Source organism: Panthera onca, chromosome D3, assembly GCF_046562875.1.
Source record: "Panthera onca isolate mPanOnc1 chromosome D3, mPanOnc1 haplotype 2, whole genome shotgun sequence".
NCBI lineage: Eukaryota > Metazoa > Chordata > Mammalia > Carnivora > Felidae > Panthera > Panthera onca.
Window position 1 is genome coordinate 596,220 of NC_138350.1, and position 19,912 is coordinate 616,131.

The following is a 19,912-nucleotide window of genomic DNA, read 5'->3' on the forward strand; positions in this document are numbered from 1 at the left end:
AAGCAGGGGGAGGCCACCGCCGCTAGCACTGCCATGAGAACGGGGAGCGAGCACTGCTGGCTTCAGCCCATGGGTCACGGCACGGCCTCTGCCCACGCACAACAGCCTGCCGGGGCCGGCCGGCCCCTTGCACAGTGAGAGCAGCCACCTAAGAGGCAGGTGTGGGCCATGCAGACCGGTGGCCCCAACCCTCTGGCCCTCCTGGAGCCTCTCCCCTCACTGGGAAAGCATGAGCAACTCTTGATCACCCCTGGTGTGCACCTGCCGAGGCCCCTCAAAGCCTCGACTGGTTTCCTGAGCTCTGCCTGCAGCAGTGAGGGACCCGGTAGTGGGCTGAACTGTGCCAAAAAGCTGTGTCCAAGCTGTAATCCCTACTACCTGTTGATGTGACTGAATTTGGAAAAAGGGTCTTTGCAGATGTCACCAAGCTAAGAATTCTGAGATGACATCAGTCTGGAATGGGGTGGGCCCTACATCCAGGGATGAGTGCCCTTGTAAGAGAAAAGGAGGCGGCAGCCAGGGAGGTGAGAGGGATACGGCCACAAGCCCAGAGACCCCCAGAAGTCGAAGAGGCAGGAAGGAACCTCAGAGTTTTCAGAGTGTGGCCTTGCCAACACCTTCACCTCAGACTTCTGGTCTCCAAACCTGTTGAGAGGGTAAGTGTCTGTCCATCTTGAGCCGCCCAGCTCGTGATCGTTTGTTGAAAAGGAGACAGTTCTGTGTTACCCCCAGTGTGAAATGCCAGCAGAGTGCCTTTCTCTCCCTGGACCTGTCTGGCATCCCCAACCCTGGATGCTTGGCTGAAATGCTCTGACTCAAGCGAGGACGAGCCTTCTCCACTTGAAAGCACGTGGAGGCTGTACCCTGCTGCATGGGACCTGTTGCTGCAGATGCCCGTCTGCATGTGCCGCAAAGCCCGTCCTGTGCAGTCATATCTGGATGCAGTCTTCCGAGCAAAAGGGCCCCCTCTCCGTGCTGGGTCCAGTGATCCCCCCCTGGGCCACAGCTGGTACTGGCAGGCTGGATTACAAAGGCCCCTCCTGGCCTTGAATGGCTGGATGCTGGGGCGTTCGCTCTCTGGAGCAGTGCTGCCCAGGACGGCTTTGGGGCACCATGAAATGCTGTGCACCTGTGCCACCCGCATGGGGGCTACCGGCCAGAGGAAGGGCTGCTGTGCAGGCAGTCTAGTCACTTCATGTCAGTGTGAGTCACGTTTGCAGTGGTGGCACTGGTGGCCAGCCTACACTGTGGCAGGGGTGCCTCAGCAGGCCCCAAACCATGACCTGCCAGTTGTCCCCAGAACACCTGACCCCATGAGCCTGGGGGAGGGTCTGGGAACATGCACTATTAACAGTCCCGGGGAAAGGGCAGGAACCCCACTTTGGGAACCACTCTTCCAGTGCTGGCCCTGATCCTGACTTCTGCTTTCCTTGTGGCTTTCGCTGGGGGGGGCTGTAAATCATAGCACCTAACTCCTGCCTCAGGCTCTGCATCCAGAATCTGACCCACAATAGCGCCTAACCTGGAGCCCACTCTCTTGCCCTGAGAGGCCCACTGCTCCCTCCGATGATGACTTCAGGAGTGTGTCCTGTCCCTTCCTAGAGGCCAGGAGGTGAAGCTAAGGAACGTGCTTACCTTTATCGGCTGCTGGGGCAAAGAGCTTCTCGGAGCCCACAGATGCCTGGAAGACAGAGAGGAGGATCAGAAACTAGAGGGAGCTGAGGGCCTGGGGTGAACTAGGCTCTTACCCCGGCCCCCAGGAAACAGGTCTGGGCAGGTTTTGTGCCTGCGAGGGCTGGGAAGAATGTGTCCTCCTGTGCCCACAGCCTCCACAGAGGAGGGCGAGTATGCCCAGGCCCAGCTTTGAGCAAGTGGGCACATAGGCCACTCAGCCTGTGAACCAAGGACGCCCTGCTCAGCAGAGATGTGGGGGCTCAGGGTGGCCCTGCCAGTGGGGGGCTGGGACCTGGGACTTGGGTGTCTCTTGGCAGTGTTAGACCCAGGGACCCGATGACTCCGCCGGGCCTGGGCCTGGAGGAGGGAGCAGAGCCTGGGACCGAATGGGCCGCGGGACAAAATGCGGTCACGGTTTGGCCCAAGTCACAGGTCTGGGGACCACGGCTGTGACGAGGTATCGGCTGTCCAGGGAGGAGCGTTCCACTCCAAGTGGTTTCTGATGGACCCCACCTATGAGCTTCTCCTCCTGGGGAGACACCCACGTGCACGCAGGGTTGCAGGATATTGGGGTGAGGACGTGGTCCTGGGTGGAGACCTTTGTCACGGCTCATGGGAAGGAGCTCCGTTAAGACTGCCCTGACTAGACCTTTTTTTGCTACTTGATTTTTTTTACAGATTTTATTTTTTTAAATCACGGATTTATTTATTTTGAGAGAGAGCGAGTGGGGGAGGGGAGAGAGAAAGAATCCCAAACAGGATTCAGCACAGAGCCTGACGTGGGGCTCGAACTCCCGAACCGTGAGGTCGTGACCCGAGCCCAAATCAAGAGTCAGATGCTTAACTGACTGAGCCACCCAGGCGCCCCTAACGATTTTATTTTTAAGTAATCTCTACACCCAACGTGGGACTCGAATTCACAACCCCGAGATCACCAAGAGTCGCACGCTCTTTCAACCAAGCCAGCCAGGCACCCCACTAGCTGACTTTTTTAAAAAAAAGCTTCACCGGTGGTGCATCTGGGTGGCTCAGTTGCTTAAACGTCCGCCTCTTGATCTCATCTCGAGTCTCGATTTCAGAGTTAAAAATTAAGATAAAAACAGCTTCACTGAGCTAAAACTCACATGCCATACAATTTACCTGTCAAAGGTGACAATTCAGCGGTTTTAGTGTATTCACAGCACTGTCCCCTCGGTGAGGCTTAGGACATTTTCATCAGCCCAAAAGGAAACCTTGAGGTCTTCAGCCATCGCCCCAACCCGCGTGCCCCCTGGCTGCAGGACCACTGCCTCTCCAGCGTGCGCAGAGGCCCTGGGCCGCACTCCCACCGGCTGCTGTTGGTGGGTGTGGCCAGGCGTCGGTGACGCCGGAGGGCACGAGGCCAGCCGCTATGACAACCAGAGAACACCTGGTGCTGGGGAGCATGTAGAGAAACCAGGACCCCTGCACACTGCTGGGGGGGGGGGGGGGGGACAGGAAAAGGTGCAGCCACCGTAGAGGACGGGACAGAGGCTCCTCGGGAGATGGAACACGGAATCAGCACAGGATACCGCGATCCCACTTCTGGATACGTACTCCCCCAAACCGAGAGCAGAGTCTTTCACAAATACTTGCACACGAGTATTCACGGCAGCCAACAAACGGCCCGGCGTCCATCAGCAGATATATGGACACACAGAATGTGCTCCATTTGTGCAACCAGCCCTACAAAGGCAGGCAGTTCTGACACGTGCAGCAACATGGATGGACCCTGACGACACGATGCTGAGACAGGCTAGTCCAGCACGAACGCCGTGGGATCTGCTCAGAGGACGCCAGATCCCGCTTATCCGAGGGGTCAGAGCCGCACGGAGTAACGGGGTTGCCGGGCGGGCCGGGGAGTTAACGTTTAGGAGAGACAGTGTCCGCTTTAAAGGTGACGAGAGTCCTGAGGTGGACGGTGGCGGAGGCCGCGCAGCAGTGTGAATGTGCTTTTAATGCCTCTGAACTGTGCACTTAAAAATGGTGAAGATGCCAAATTTTGTTATGTGTAATAAACACAAAATTAAAAAACCCACTAAGGGAGCTTTCTGGACCGATGAAAACGTTCTCTATCTCACTGTGGTGGTGGAAACATAAACACGTGTATCTGTCAAAGTGCATTAAGCTGTACATTTAAAATAGGAGTGCTCTGGGGCGCATGCGGGGCTCAATCAGTTACGCACCCAACTTCAGCTCAGATCACGATCTCACGGTGTGTGGGTTTGAGCCCCGCAACAGGCCCTGTGCTGACAGCTCAGAGCCTGGAGCCTGCTTCGGTTTGTGCCTCCCTCTCTCTCTGCCCCCTCCCCAACTCGTGCTCTCTCTCTTAAAGAGCAATAAACTTTAAAAATTTTTTTTATAATGTTTATTTTTGAGAGAGAGACAGAGCATGAGCAGGGGAGGGGCAGAGAAAGAGGGAGACACAGAATCCGAAGCAGGTTCCAGACTCTGAGCTGTCAGTACAGATCCCGACGTGGGGCTTGAACTCACGGACCGCAAGCCAAAGTTGGACGCTCAGCCGACTGAGCCACCCAGGTGCCCCTCTTTATTTTTCTTTTTCTTTTGAGAGAGACAGAGCGCAAGCGGGGAAGGGGCAGACAGAGGGAGAGAAAGGATCCCAAGCTGGCTCTGTGCTGCTGGAGCCCCACACGGGGCCTGACCTCACGAACCGCGAGATCACGACCTGAGCCAAAATCAAGAGTCGGATGCTCAACCGACTGAGCCCCCCGGGCGCCCAAAGAGAAATAAACTTTTCAAAAAAATAAGAGCACCTCATGGCAGGTAAATTATGGTGCCGGACAGTCACAAGATGTGGCACTGACCCGACAACAGGCCCACTGGTGGACAGAACAGAGACAAGAATCCAAAACAGACCCAGGCCCATGTGGGACCCAGGCCGGACGCTGCTAGTCTGTGGGGAAAGGGCACGTCGTTCAAACGAACGGTGTGTGACGGGAGCTTGCTGCTTGGGAAAAGGGGAAGCCGAGACCCCCGTTTCGCCCCCCGCCCAGACTGATCAGGGATGTAAACGTGAAACACGGAACCACAGATGCGAGAGGAAACGTGTCGGCGTGACACTTCACGAGCACACCGGAAGGAGGTTAGCCCTTTATAATCGTGTCCCGGTACCAGGAAGAAAAGAGAGCGGTGAGTGCAGCCCCCACAACACAGGCTGGGGCGCCAGGAGCTGGGCCCCTGCACCAGGACGCCTCACACCATGCACTGTCACGGAGCTCGCGGTGGCCAGGTGGGCCCCTGAGGCAGCAGAGTCCCAGACGAGGAAGGTGGGTGCGGCCAGCAGTGCTGGGAAGGGTCCTTCCTGCCCGGCCCGCCAGACCACGGAGGCCGCGTGCGACCTCCTGACCCACCGCCAGCCCGGCAGGACGCGCCGCGCTCACGCACGGGGGCACCACAGCCGTGACCTCCTTCCAAGTTTGTTTCCTTGCCAGTGTGCTTTTTCCAGCACATTCTACCTAGTGAGGCGTCCCCATGGAGGTGCGGAGTCCACCAGAGCTGGGGGGCTGCAGGAGCAAGATGCTGCAGGCCGTCAGCCCTGGTGGGGAGGGGGCAGTGCAGCCCAGGAGACCAGCGGCGCCGGCCCCCAGCCCACCTGGATCCCGGGACCAGGGCGAGGGCGGCTCATGCCAGGCCGCTTTATGGCAGGTGTGGCCCCACCTCTGCACGTGCAGGTGTGAGGCCAGGTGCCTGATGCAGGGCCTGCCCAAAGACCCCCATTTGTCCTGAGCCGGACCTCACCACGACCCAAGGAGGAGGTCCCGTAGGGCCACACAGCAGTGCTGGAGCGACAGCCGTCCCGCTGTGGCCCTTACCAAGGCTTGGGAACGTGCTCACAAGCCGATTCCTCACAAAGCTACGAGCACCTTCTATCATCAAGTCAGCCAGCACAAGTCACTCCCAGACTTCAACACCCGACCACACCCTGCAGGGCTGTGGGAGACCTCACCCCGGGCCCCCTCCCCGATCTGGGACCCAACTGGCCGCACCGCCTGCTCTCTTCAGGCTCCAGCGGCGCCCCCTCCGCGGTGCCCAGAGCCAGCACAGGCCCGGCTGACCAGGGGTCCCCGCCTGGGGTGGGGGTGGGGGTGGGGGGGTGGGGGGGAGCAAGTTCACTTAAGGCCGCACAGGTTCAGTTCAAGGCCTGGGGCTCGAGTACCCACTCCCAGGGCCAGGAGGTGGCGCACAGGCTCTGGGAAATTCAAGGGGAGCAGAGGAGAGGGGGAGGGGGGAGGGCCTTCCCCACCACTCCCAACCCTGGATGCCAGCCTGGCAGAGGCAGGAAGGGAGGCCACTGTCCTAGGTCCATCCGGTCCCCACACCCCCAACGGCCACAACGGACCCAAGTCAAAGTTTGCTTGGGGAAGTTGAGGGAACTGAGTCCCTGCAGGGATCCTGGGAAGGGGGCTGGACATCTGGCCAGGCACAGCCATGCCCATCTGGGAAGGCTCTAAACAGGCATGGCAGGCACGCTGGGCGCTCACAATCTCGGCAGGGCCGTGGCCCAGGTTCCAGCCCCCTTCCCAGGGCAGGCAAACAGGCGCGCGCTCCTGCCGGATCCCACCCGGCACGCACTCCCTCTGTTCCTTCCCTTCCAGGAGGGGTCTGGAGCTGGCCAGCTGACCCAAGGCGGGTGGGCAGCCCCCAGAGCCGTGCAAATAACTTCCCAAGGATTATCTACTGGGACGTGACCCAGGCAGCCACATCTTCTCCAAACCTGGCACTGAGCCAGTGTGGGGGTGGAAGGAAGGGGTCACTCAGGGCCACAATACAGGTGGGAGGTCTCCGGGTTGCAGGTTCAGGGTCTCGGGGGAGGGGGCACGCCCGTTAGGGTGAGTGTCAAAACCCGGCACTAACTCCCCCTGGGTGCACAATCCCGGCCGCAGGCGGAGGTCACGGCGCGCTTTGTCTGCGAGGACCCGACCCCGCGGGGCAGCCTCGGCTCAGACACGCGGCACAGCCTCCGCCGGCCGCGCCCCGCCCCAGACAAAGAACTCCAACTCCGGGCAGGTGAGCGCGGAGGGCGCCGGGAACCGGGGTGGCCGGGACCCCGCCGGAGCGCAGACAAAAGCGCGCGTCCCCCACGACGCCCGGCCCCGCCTCCGCCGCGGGCCCCACCAGCCCCCCGCCGGCCAAGGCCCAGGACCCTCTGCGGGGATGCACCCCCTGCCCGCCTGCCGCCACGTGGGCCGCCGCCGGAGAGACACGGGGTCTCCGCGCGCCTGGCTCGCGGGAGAGACGGGGTGGGCAGAGCGCCGAGGGCCTCTCCTGGGCCCCCGCGCCTCTAGAGGGGGCGGTCGCTCTCCTGTCCCTGGCCCCCGAAGTCCAGAATCCCTCCCCCGAGCCACCAGCGCGCACTCACCGCGCGGGCGCCCCGGGTCAGAAGCGCTCTGCTGGCAGTTGCCGCTAGTCCTCAGGCGGGAGCCGGAGCCGGAACCGGAGCCGGGCGGCATGGACGCGGGCGGCGGAGCGCGGGCCCCCGCCGCCTCTGCCCGTCGAGGTGGCCCCTCTCCCGGGGCGCCCTGCCTAGCCGGAGCCCGCGCCGGGGACGCGCATGTCCGCCGCGCCGCCTCGGCGCGCTCCGGGCGGCTCTCGGGGCGCGCTGGGCCCCCGGCGCCGTCGGCAGCGGCGCGGGCCGGAGAAGGCGGCGTTGGCGGCGGCGGCGGGCGCACTGCTGGCGGGCGCGCAGGCGGCGGCGAGAGCGCGGGCGGGGCGGGGCGGGGGCGGGGCGCGGGCAGGCCCGACTAATCCAGCCCCGAGGCGCGGATCTGCCCGCGCCGGGCCGTAGACCCGTCGGAGCCTCGCCGCTCCCTCTCCGCTTCTGGGTCGGCGCGCGCCGCGCCCGCTCTGCTGCGCGCTTTAGGGGCCCGACCCCTCCCACCCGCGGCAAGTTCTGCACGGCTTCTAAGCTCAGTTTACAAAGGGGGAAACTGAGTCACTGAGCCGCGAGGAAAGAGGACACAACTCGCACGGCCGCTCACGTGAGCCCCGCCGTCCCTGGGGCTCGGTTTCACCATCCTGCGAAACGGGGATGCACCGTGGGGAAGGATCCAAGCAGTTACTTTACGTGCAAACGCCTGCTGCGCAGCACGCGCCGCCGGAGCCGCCTGGCCGCTCGGTGGGAGGAAGCCCACCTTGTGATCAAGGCAGAACCACCGCCCCTGGCGACGCCCAGTAGGTGCGGGCCCTGACCCGGGCGCACCGGCGGGGTACAGCTTCCCAGAGCGAAAAGCGCGCTGTGAGGGAATCCACGCAAACCCACACGCTCCGGGGCACCAGGCTATCAGCTCTGGTGGGGCGTCCAAGGACCCCCGGCTCAGAACTCGCAAACACCCGGCCCAGGCTGTGAGAATCAGCGTCTGAGTCCATTGAGGGGGAGTGTCGCGTAGCCACTGGGAGACACCCTCGGTCACCAGCTCCAGGATCCTATGCGCTGGGCCCGAGGTTTCTGCTAAATACCCACAGCGTACACATTTAAATAGGGCGCGGGAAAGCTCCAAGGGTACAGAACAAATGACTAACAGTGACACTCAGGTGGGGGCCTTAAGTCCTTTTGTTCTGTTTGAATTATTTACCAAATACATGTATTCCCTTCTCCCCGCAAATTAACGCCATTCCCCCAGAGTCCTGCTGTTTCCTGCCATAAAAACAGCAAACACTGCTGCGGGTCAGACATCCTGCTAAATGCCTTGCAACTACGAAATCGCCAGGCCCTCATGCCTATACCCGTTAAGGACACCCCGTCATCCCCATTTTACTGATGAGAAAACTGGGGTAGAGACGTGAGGTGACCCACCTGAAGTCATGCTGCTGTTCGGGGGCAGAGCTGGGGTTTGGACCCCAGCAGTCTGCTTTCCATGGGTGTAGCCAAGACATTCTTTTCCTCTGGGAAGGCAGCAGAGGCCAGACCCGGTGGGAGAGTCAGGGGCAGGGCTCTGCCTCCGAGGTGGGTGTCTGCGGGCTCGTGTGCCTCTCACCTGCCACACCGTGCCCCAGAGGGTTATGGGCTCCCACACGGCCCTGGCTCCAAGGCCTCTGGCAGTGGAGTGTCCCAATTTGCCTCTCCGTGTTCAGCAGCTAAAGAGCCCTGAGACATGTCATGCCCTAACCCCATGAATCTGTGAATAGGTACCCACGTGACAGGGTGGAATTAAGGTTGCTAACCAGCTGACCTTGAGATGGGCAGATGATTTGGGGGTGGTAGTGTAATCACAGGGTCCTTACAAGTGGAGGGAGATGGGAAGATGCCACCCCAGTAGCTGTGAAGACTGAGGCAGGGCCAGGAGCCGGGAGTGTGGGTGCCATCTGCGGCCAGAAGAGGCAGGGAAGGGATCCTCCCCTGGAGCCTGAGGGACAAGCCCAGACACACCTTGACTTAACCCCGTGATGTGTGTTGGAGTTCTGGTTTCCAGAAGTGTGAGATAACCAGTCTGTGGGGAGCTCAGCCCCCAAGTGCAGGTAGCTTGTCCCTGCAGCCACGGGAAACCCTTAGGTTTGCGACCGAGACCCCGATGAGGGGATGGAATGCAGAAAGACGGGCCCTTGGGCCACAGAGAGCTGGTGCCCCCCGTAAGTCTGCCTGCAAATGCCCATCGGCAGGCCTGGGTCCTGCTTACAGCCTAGTGGGAGCAGCCGGCAACGCTCAGGGAAACAGGCAAGACGATGCACGCAGGGTGGGCAGGAAGGGCAAATGGGGCGGGGAGATAGATGGGTGTCCTCCTCCGAGTGGCTGTCAGGGAAGCCCCTGCAATCAGGGGCCTCTGAGCAGAGATGCGGGGGACCAAGCTGAGGGGAACCCTGGGGAAGAACTCTTCTAGGGCAGCTAACAGCCAGTACTAAGGTCCTGAGGCAGGAACAACCTGGCAGGGCCTTGAGGGAGCAAGAGAAGTGGTTCCAGGTTTTAGTGGGGGAGAGGGGGACGGGGGGAGCAAGGAGCCCAGCTGGGAGCTGCTGTGACAAGCCAGGTGGTATGGCGGCCAAAGGGAGTGGGTGGTGACGGGGCTGTTCCATCAGAGGTGACAGGTGGCAGTGGTGACAGAAGCGTGGACCTCCGTGGGGCGAGGTTGGCCAGGGGCCTGCATGGGGCCCTGCCCTGCCGTCACTCTTGTCCACCGGGGGCTTGCTGCCGAGGCCCAGAGAGGCCTGCGTGGAAGCAGGAGGGGGAGGGGACGACAGCGCACACAGGCCTGCGTGGAGTCCCGGCTCCGTCATTTCCTCGGGACCCTGGACAGGCCCCACCCTCCTGGGGGCAGACATACGCCAAGTCGGGTACTCCTCGCAGTCTGAGCACGAACCCTCGGGGCCCCCAGAGGTGTGTTCTACCCTTGTGCCTCCTACAGCGGAGGGACCCAGGTGGCTGGACACCTTACCGCTGGTGGAGTCAGTGGGGGTGCAGAGGGCAGGTGAGGACCACGTGGCACTGTGGAGCCAGTTCAGGCACTGGCAGGAGAGCCGGGAGATGCGCTGTCTGAGGGGGAGCCCCGGGGTCTGGCCATCCGGCCGCTGCTGAGGTCTCAACAAGGCCCCTGCTCCTCTGTCCGGCCTGCCCAGCACAGCCCCAGGCACCAGGCCCCAGGAGAAGCCTGTCTTCCTATAAAATGTGGTCTTCGTTTCAAACATCGCCCCCCAGGCCGCCTCGGGCACTGGTTATTCTTGAGAGCCCCCACCCCCACCCCCTCCAGTCTGGAGGTACAAGTGGCCTGAGAACCCAGGGCAGGTCTGGGTTTAGGAAGGAAGGCAGCTGCGACATGAAAGGTCTGACGGGGGGGGGGGGGGGGGGGAACCTAGAAGGAAACAGAGCGGCAGGTGACAGGGAGGCGGCGGCCAGACCTAATCAGACGTAACCCCCTCAGGGCTCACCCGGGGTTCAACAAGCAGCATCACACCAGCAGCTGTCGTCACAGGCAGCTCCAAGGCACCTCCAGGATAGGAGTCGTCACGGGAGTTCCTGGAGGGGGCACTGGGAGCCACATCAGCCCCGTGCAGGTGACAGCCACCACCACCCCTCCCCCCCCCCCCCCCCCCACAGGCCACGTCCTTGGGGTAAGTGGCTGCTGAGGCTGCAGATAAAAAGGCATGGGGCCCGTGACAGGGAGACCAAGGACAGGGCCCTGGCCGGGGGGGTCTCAGGGAGGGGGACAGGCTGGCCAGGCCTGAGTGCCCTCTCCTCCCTCCCTGGTCGTCCTGGCCACGTTGGGAGTGTGGCCTAGCACGGGAGAACCCCTGGGGGAGGACCGGCAGACCCCGCTGGGGGCGGGGGTGGCGTCCGGCGTTGTTAGAGAAAGGCCCACAAATCTCACCGACGGGCTGACAGAGGCTGAAATCAGACCCCGCTCAAACAGCGAGCTCTGCCTCCTTACTGACCGGGAGCTACCAGTCCAGTGCCTACAGCCATGGGGGAGTCCAGACGGTGCCAGCGACACGGCGTTTCAAAGAACCGAGACAACCCCCTCGGAAGCCCACGGAGGGCCTGCCAGCACCGGGAGAACGGCCTCCGGGACGCTGCCCGGAGCCACAAGGCTCTGAAGGTGCCCGGCCTGGGCGCAGGGGGGCCTGGGCCGTGCACCGTCCAAACACCGTGGCCGTGGCAGCTCTGTGGCTTGTGCTGTTCAGGAGGTGGATGCGAGGGACGGGGCAGCCCGCTGCACTGGCTGGACAGTGGCCCCATACGATACGCCCACCCAGAGCCTCAGAATGTGACCACGGTGGCATCAGGGTCTCTGCAGGGGTGATTAACATAAGGGTATCGAGATGAAATCTGGATCAGGGCGGCCCTAAATCCAAGGACTCTGTCCCTCCAAGAGGAGAGACAAGGAGAAGCCATGTGACGACGGAGGCAGAGACGGGAGGGTGGAGCGGAGACCCCCCCCAGGCCGGAGGAGGCAGGAGGGACCCTCCCCTAGAGCCCCGAGGGCGCACATGCCCTGCCCACACCTGGAGTCTGGACTTCTGGCCCCAGACCCGTGGGAGAGGGGCTGTTCACTGTCCCCCCCCCCCCCCCCCGCTCCTGCACTGGCCACTGCCCTTGTCACCAGATGGCAGGGAGGCTTGGCTCTTCAGGCCTTCCCCTCTGGGGTTAGGGGGCTACAGGCCCCCGGGGGGGTGGGGCTGGGGGACCCCCAAGGGGCAGAGGACTGTGGTGGGGCCAGGGTGGGCGTGGGAGCTCCGACCACCCGAGGCCCCAGCAGGCGCGGGGCTTGACCCCCCGCTAACCCCTGCCTCATCTACCCCTTGGTCTGCAAGCTCTCACTGCCTCTTCCAGCGCCCGGCCGGCTGACTTGCGCCCAGCCGCACCTGCTCGGAAAGACCCTGGGGTTCCCACCGTGCCCCCACCTGTCCTGGAGGTGAGCACCACCCACCCTAAAGCCTTCACCAGGCCCGTGAGGTCAGTGGGGCAGGTGGGGTGTGGAGGGACTATGATCCCTCTGGGCACAGAGGGGAGCAGACCCACAGGGGCAGCGGCCAAACAGACAGATGGCCCCTCTCTCGGCCCCCCCACCCCAGGCAGGCCCGGTATGACCCCCGGGGTGGGGGGACATGGGGGGGGTGCCCCAGGCCCCACACCTCCACGTCCTGCTTAGCTAGTTCTGGAAGGGACAGAGGGACACACAGCCCCCACCATCTGGGCCCGTCACTCCGCTGAGTTGGAAGGGGACAGGTTCCAGGCCGGCTCTGCACGCAAGCTGTGTGACCTCAGTACCTCTGCTCTCTGCTGAACGCCGTGGGTCCCGGGGTCAGTGCTCGCCCCTCTTTCTGTCCCCGGAGAGTGGCTCCACATCTGCTGTGTCCTGCCGGCTCCAGCCGGGGCCGTGTGTGCACCCACGGAGGGGCCCAGCGGGGCTGTGGGGGCGTGCTCCCTAGCGCTGGGGCCAGGCTGGCCCCGGTGGGGCGGCCCAGGGCGGCTGTCCCAGACCCGCGGGGCCCCGAGGCATCATCTGGCTGCAGGGGAAACCCGTCCTCTTCCCCAGCCTGTTTCCCCCAGACCCTGTGTCACTCAGGCTCCCGTGAGGTGAGTGTTTGTCACTCGCAACCCAAGGCATCCTGGTCTCCCTCACCCCCCTCACCCTGCCCTGCTTCTTCTGGGCCCCTGGTCGTAAAAGCACTGTCCACCCTGTGCTATGGCCTGAGACCTGGGCATCGTACCCCAGCAGTAGTAGGAGAGCGGCGGTCTCTATGACACCCGTGTCCTAATCCTCGGAGCCTGTGAACATGTCGTCGGTCACCCTACAAGGCCACAGGGCTTTACACACTGGGTTAAGGAGGACGCAAGCCTGGAGGACCCTGGCGAACCCAACCTGGTCACAAGGGTCCTTACAAGAGGGAGGAAGAGGAGGAGGGGGAGGAGGGTCAGATCCGAGAAGACGTGACAACAGAGGTGGAGACCTGATGTGAGGAGCCGGCGGGGAGGCCACACGGCTGGAAAGGAATCGTGTGCTCCCTGGAGCCTCCAGAAGGAGCCGCCTGGGCTGACGCTTCCGTTCTGGCCTTGTGAGACCCATTTCGCACTCGCCACCTCCACAACTATAAAGCTTGAGCTGTCTGAAGCCACTGAGTTTGTGACAAGTTGTCACAGCAGGTGCTAAGGCGACCCCCACCCTGCAGCCAGAGCCCAGGCCACACCACCTCTGCCAGGACACCACGGCCTGGCCATCCCGGGGGGGCCTCCAGTCCTGGTGGATCCTCACTCTGGGGGACCCGGGGCATATCACCGAGGCTTTCTGTCCCTCAGATGCCCTACTCAGAACGGGTAACAGAGGGTTATCTGGGGCCAGGTGAGCTGATGGTCCTTGCTGGGACCTACATGCCACACCCAGTGCCTGCCTGGACCCTCAGTAAGCAAACAGCCCAAGACCCTGCCTTGGACAGACCCAGGAAAGACACTGTGGGCACAGCTCAGAGTGGGGGTTGGCTTCACTGCCCCCGCCCCCACCACCACGCCATTCCCAGCACCCACATGGGGTGCAGGGGAGCACAGGCTCCCTGCACCGTCATCCCCACGGCAGCTGGCCGGGAGGCAGGACGGCAGGTGAGGGGGACAGGAGGGCCTCCTACGGACTCCTGGGCAGGTGTTCGCGGGAGCGGGTCTAGGAGAGCCACGTGGGGAAGCAGGGAGCTCCGAGGGCCAGGAGGCTTCCTGCAGGAGGGGCTGCAGGTGCTAATTCGGGAGGCAGCTGGCCTGGGGGGCAAGTACAAGCGCCCCCGTCCCCGCCCCCACCAGAGGGGGGTGATCCCAGGACACAAGCGGGTGCTGCTCTGAGCACGGGCCCTCCTCCTCCCAGGATCCTTCGGGTTACGGGCCGGAGGGCAGGGGCTCCGCTATTTGGTCCACGGCGCCCTCTCCTTGCAGTTCACGGGGGCCCGGGAGGTGGACTCTGCGAGCCTCATTGCAGAGATAAAGCAGAGGTTCAGAGAGGACCCCAGTCAGGCACAGAGGAGCCTGGTCCAGAGCGTGTGCTCCCTGCAGACAGCACACAAGGAGCGAGGCTGACCCAGGGGCACAGATGCCCGCTTGGCTCATTTGGGGCAGCCCCCAACGTGCTGTGTACGGGCCAGATGCTCGCTCCTATGCCTGGAACGCTTGCCTCCACCCCAGACCACAGGCACCCCTGTGACCCCCGCTTAGCAGAGAGGAAGTGAAGCCCGGAGGGTGCGGGCCGGCCGTACAGGTGCCGGTGGCCACAGACGACCCCTGCCCCCACCGGCTGGCCAGCTGCTCAGGAGCAGGCAGAGCCTGGCGCTGGGGGTGTGTCCTCACAGGGGATCTGGCAGGCCAGACAGACAGCCTGCCTACGAGGGAGCGCGCGGCCTCGGCCACCTGGTGGGGCCACTTGGGCAGACGGCAGCCAGTCCAGGCCCAGGAGGCTGCCTAGTGAGCCCCACGCAATTTTTCACCCCATACTTTTCCAATAAAAAAGCGGTTAGACACCACCCACAGCCTTGCGGAGGGGCCATCTGGCAGCCCAGGCTGCCTTCCCTGCCAGCAGCCAGCGCCCGCAGTAGGGCCGGGATGGGGTGCTCAGGGGCAGAGCCTGGCCTGTCAGGAGGGGTGGGGGTGGCCACCCGCAGGGGGAGGCAATGGGGAGGGGTGGGGGTGGCCACCCGCAGGGGGAGGCGACGGGGGGGGGGGGGTGGCCACCCGCAGGGGGAGGCGACGGGGAGGGTTGGGGGTGGCCACCCACAGGGGGAGGCGACGGGGAGGCCTTCCTCCAGGGATGCTGTTGGGCGGACACAGAGCCCAAGGCCAGGGGTGAAGCGGGGGATGGGTTGGCAGCAGCCCAGGGGACCAGTGAGGAAGGCGCGGGTGCATCTGACCTCAGACCCTGGCAGGTCTAGGAGGAGCAAACAGGCTGGCAGAGAGGGAGGCTGGCCCGCTCGCTGCCCCGTCCGGGGGGTGACCTCCCTGGGTGCCGCCCACCGGCCATGCTTTCCCGGGCCCAGTGCACGCATCCTGCCAGCGCGGACGGATCCAGGGCCCGAGCCGCACACTGTCGCCCTCCTGCCCAGACTGCACATGCAGCACCACCACCACCCCCCCCCCCCCGCCCCAGCCCCAGAGCCGCGTCGGCGTCTTCTGCCCGCCACACAGCAAGCAGAGTGACAAGTGGAGCCCGTTCCAACGCTGTGTGGTACACGAGTGCCCCGGGGCTGAGCGAGTGTCTGGGAGGCACCCCGTGGCCAGGCCCCAGGTGGATGGCTCTGTCTCTCACTCCCGTGCTCTTACAGTCCTATAAGATCAGGGCTCTGCCCTTCCAGAAATACTGTGGGGACACCTGACCTTCCTCCCCTGACCAGCTCCTCCTGGAAGGGGCGAATGACCTCACCCTGCCGTGCGCCTGGAGACAGGTCGGGGCTGCAGAGGGCAGAGGCCCTTCTCTGGCTCCTCTGGCAGGTGAGCTGGATGGGGGGCGGGGGGGGGTTGGGGGGGGAGGAGCTGAGTGTGCAGGTGAGCTGGACCAGGGGGTGGGTGGGGGAGGAGAGTGCACCACACCCTCTGAGCTGCACCTGCCTCTTGATGGGCTGGGAGGAAGTTACCCATCACCCAGAAACCCAGCCTGGGTCAGCAAAGGAAGGCAGAGGAAGTCGGGTCTCTCTTGCTATCCGAACTCACTACTCACCCCCCTAAACTCCAGAACCAAGCGGTTTTGAGTAAGGGGGTGTCCTTGCCGTGGGGGAAACTAAGGGGTCTGTGCCACAGGCAACACCCACCGGGCACGGTATCCCCGTGCAGCCCGGAGGGACAGGGACCTCTTGGGACAGTGGTTCCCCCTCAGCTTCCCACTATGATCTACACAAGGGGCCCGTGTGAACTCACGCACTCTCCCTCTCTCTCTCCCTCTGCTCCAGCCCCACCGGACATTCTGCACCAACATTCCCCGCCTCACCACGCAGGAGGCGATCGGTGCGGTGGGAGGTGAGCTGCGGGAGACGTGGCACCGCGGCCTTCACGGGCAAGGGGTCACTGTGAGGGGGGAAAGCCGTATGTGAAGTCTGGCCGGGCCGACAGGCAGCAGCCTGCTGAGCACGGACAGCCCAGCCTGCACTTTCAGCTGAGAGAGACCAAGTCCTCTATCAAATCACTGTTCACTCCCGTTTCCACTACGGCAGCCACACGCGGGCCCTAACCAACGTGGGCCGTGTAGCTGAGCTGGCATGTGCTCCTTGAGCGCCAGGACTGAGGGCCGGGAGGTCCCGGTGTGCGGGCAGTATGGGTCTCTGCGTCGGATGAGGGCAGACTTGGGAGGGGACCAAAGGGCCTGTGCTCTGTCCAGATGCGAGGCAGTGAGGGCGGGGGGAGGCGGGGCTGGACCTCTGCAGCACAGGTACAGTGGCCCGACCGGTGCCGGTCCACCAGGCACGGCCCACCCAGGGGCAGAGAGGCAGAGATGCAGACACGCATCGGCGGTGGGTGGCGAACCGTTCCTCGGGGAGGCCTCGCTCCAGGCAGCCTCTCTGGGAAGCAATCCTGAAGCTTTAGGGCCCCGTCCGGGCCCTCACCCACCCAGCCTGTGCAGAACCAGGGTCGGCTGCGTGGAGTCTCGGCCCCGGCTTGGGCCTCCCTCCCAAGCTGCGCAGGGACGCGGCCTACTGTCACAGACGATGCAGACACTCATGGGAGCGGCGAACCCGGGTGACCAGGGACCAACCTGAGCCCTTTCCCGGGCCCTCCAGCCGAGGGCTTGCTGAAACACGGTGGCTCGCTCACTCTGAGTTAACTGACTCAGAGCTTGCCGTGGCCCAAGACAGGTGTCTCTATGACCCTGGTGCGGGCAGGGATGCCGGGGCGGGAGACGGGGGTGGGGAAGGGGGGGAGGGGGCGGCCCTGCTTCCTCCTCTGGCCCCAGCCTCCCCGAAGCTGGGGACAAGGGGAGGCATGGCCTGCCACCTGACCTGCGATGGAGCCAGAGACCGTCACACGCTAGGGCGGGATGTGTGGTCACATCACCCGTGCAGACCACGGCCATGGCTGGGGCCCAGCACACAGCGGTGGGGGAGGCTGGCCCTGCCCATGGCCACCATCCCCCTTCCTTCCCAGGACCCGCAGCTACGGGCCCCAGTCACAGCCCGAGGCGGGTCTGGGCCAAGTGACCACACCTCACACGGCAGAGACATGGGCCCCAACACAGACCCCAGCCAGCCCCTCCAGGCAGGGGGCCCTGGAACCCAGACTCTGGCCGTCCTAACACCCTCTAGGGCAGCAGTTTACGAGGGGATCCGCAGGAAGACGAGAACCCTCAGCTCCAGGCCCTGCCCCGCACCCGTCCGCGGTGCACCCCACTGCCCACCCCGCACCTGCTCTCCCCCGTTCCCCGGCCGGGACCGGCCTGTGGGCTCCCTGCTGGATGTGAGTGCGGAGGAGGCCAAAGCTCCGGCCTCCTGCTACCCTCGGCCGTGGCCTGCCACCCGCTCCAGGGCACTGACGACCACGTCAGCAGTGACCTCTCGTTCCTGGGGCGCGGTCTCCACCTCTTGTAGCAGGGCTGGACTCACAAGCAGAGAACAGGCAGGACCGGGCGCGACCAAGGGGCCAGGCCGAGCTCTGGAGGCCCCTAGGGGGCCAGGGTCGGCCCTGTGCTGCCGGAGGGAAGGAGGCAGCGGTTCTAGGTGGCGGGGTACCAACCGCAGCAGCGTCAGGGCTTGGACAGATGGAAGGAACCAGCGTGGGGGTAGCGGTTCAGTTTCTCCTGTGGAAACAGGCCGGGGTCCTAATGGCGGCGGCCGGCGGCCTCTGGAACCCCCTCGAGCAGGCCCTGGCCTCAGAGAGAGCTGCCTGCAAGGTGTTTTTAGATCAAGGACAGGCCGAGGGCGACGCGGTGGCCCAGGCGCGTAATCTAACTCACTCAGGAGATCTCGGAACGACTGTTCCCGTGGACGCACGCCCATCCCGGGGCCCATGACAGCCACGGAAGTGCCTCAGGGGACCCCGATGGCGATGGCGTTCTTTCCCAGCCGCCCGGCCTCCGGCCACCTTCCCCAAACCATCCAGACCGCAGGGACAAGCCCACGTGGGACCTCCAGGCTGACTTGCCTCGGATGTGCGGCTTTCCAGTCCTTTGCACACTTGCTCACGTATTTGTCTCCCGAGAGGGGCCGTCTGGCTGTCCCCCCAGGACAGGCGGGGACACACCAGGTAAGCGGGAACCAAGGTCACACAGCACACAGATGTCCCGTGGGACTTTACCCCGTGTCATAAAACTTGCCTCAGAGCCGGTGTTCAGGGGGACCCTTCGGCCCATCTCCCGAAAAGAGCGCTTGATCGCACCGTCCCCGTGGCCTGGACGTTCGTCCCCCTTACCCGCTCAGCCCCTTGCTGCAGCCTGGTGCACGGCCATCGCCTGCAGCCTCATCACCAGCTACGACTCTTCCCAGGTGGGCCGTTCACGTGTCCGAGAGGACTATGCACCCGGCCTGCCTGGGGTCCAGGCGTGTGACCCTTACCCTCCCTCTGCCTCGGTGTCCCCGGGTATCCGTCAGGGAGGCTCGGTGCCCTCCCCCTCTCCCTGGGCTGGGGGAGAGGCCCACAGTGAGCGTAGGAGCCTGGGCCGGCGGGGGCCGGGGGGGCATCTCTGCCCATAAGGCGCCCAGCTGCTGAGCTCAGGGCTCTGGGCGGCCTCTTTCCCTGCTCCCCACAGAACACCCCAGGGCCGGTAGATGACCAGGACCGAGGGCCCTAAGGAGGCCTGCGCTGTGGTTTCTCCAGCTGCATAAATCCTGAGTTAATGGGAATTTCATTGTTCCTGAAAAGGAGGGTAATTATGAGGTGCTAGCACGCTGCTATTAACGGAAGTCTCTATTTTCTGGTGACGTTTACAGCCCCCAGCCTGGAAAGCTGCCCTCCCACCCTGCTCTGCCCCTGGCGGTCTCCATCCCAGGGAGCCCTGGTGGAGCCTGTGGCGAGGCCCCTTGTCCTCTGCACCCCTGTGGGTGGAGGTCTCAGGAGGAGGTGGGGGGGGGGGGGCTTACCTTGTCGTCCCCTTCACTCTCGCTGTCACACTGCGGGGAGAGAGACAGAGGAGAGTCAGAGCCCCGCAGCACCCCTGGGCAGGGCGGGGGGTGGGGGGGCTTGTGGGGAGAGGGGGCCTCGGTCAAGGGCTCTGTGGGGCCGGCCAGGCAGACCCTGGGGCCCAGAGTGAGCCGTGCAGCCCCCTCCTCACCCCGGCCACACCTGGAGCAGCATCACCCCCGTCCCGGGACAGAGCTGCTACCCTGCGACCCCCTCAGGCCTCCTCCCACATGCTGGTCTCCAGGCGGGAAGAGCTTGGTCTCCTGGGCGGCAGGCACAGGCCACACCCCACACGCTTCACGAGGCCCACGGGTGGGGGTGGGGGCCCGGGGAAGGGATCGAGGGTGCCCTCTGGGCAAGGACACGGGAGCCTGGCCCGGCTTGAAGGGGCGGCAGGGAGGGCGAGGGGCTAGCGGGCCCGGACCCCTGGGACAGACAAGGGGGTCAGGACAGGCCGCGGCCACAGCACCGCCTGCGGGAGAGCCGCCACAGACTGGGCATAAACCACGCCACGTGTCAGCTCGGCTGCTTTAAAGGAAGGCTGGCAATCATGCGAACAAATCTTTGTTTTCCGTTTTCAGTGCGCAGAGCTTTAAAAAGAAAGACTGCTCCTCTAGAAACCACAGCAATGCCCCCCTGCAAGAACATAAAGAAAAATAATCCCTTTCCAGCAACTGCAATTACGACACGTCCCGTCGGATG

At 64.0% G+C, this 19,912-nt stretch overlaps 1 protein-coding gene across 10 annotated transcripts in view; it reads right to left on the bottom strand.

The window, feature by feature from the left end:
- FBRSL1 (fibrosin like 1) overlaps nt 1–19,912 on the bottom strand; it is a 78,792-nt gene that overhangs the window by 12,009 nt on the left and 46,871 nt on the right. For 9 of the 10 annotated variants that reach the window (XR_013551427.2, XM_078435990.2, XM_078435989.2 and 6 more), the window contains exons 5-6: nt 19,171–19,200; nt 1,636–1,681 (exon numbers count right to left, since the gene is read on the bottom strand). Coding sequence is in view for 9 of the 10 variants with exons in the window: in XM_078435990.2 (XP_078292116.2) it covers nt 1,636–1,681; nt 19,171–19,200 (76 nt within the window). In the remaining variant the exon portion in view is untranslated. The remainder of the gene's footprint in view (nt 1–1,635; nt 1,682–19,170; nt 19,201–19,912) is intronic. The other variant, XM_078435987.2, reaches the window with a different exon arrangement.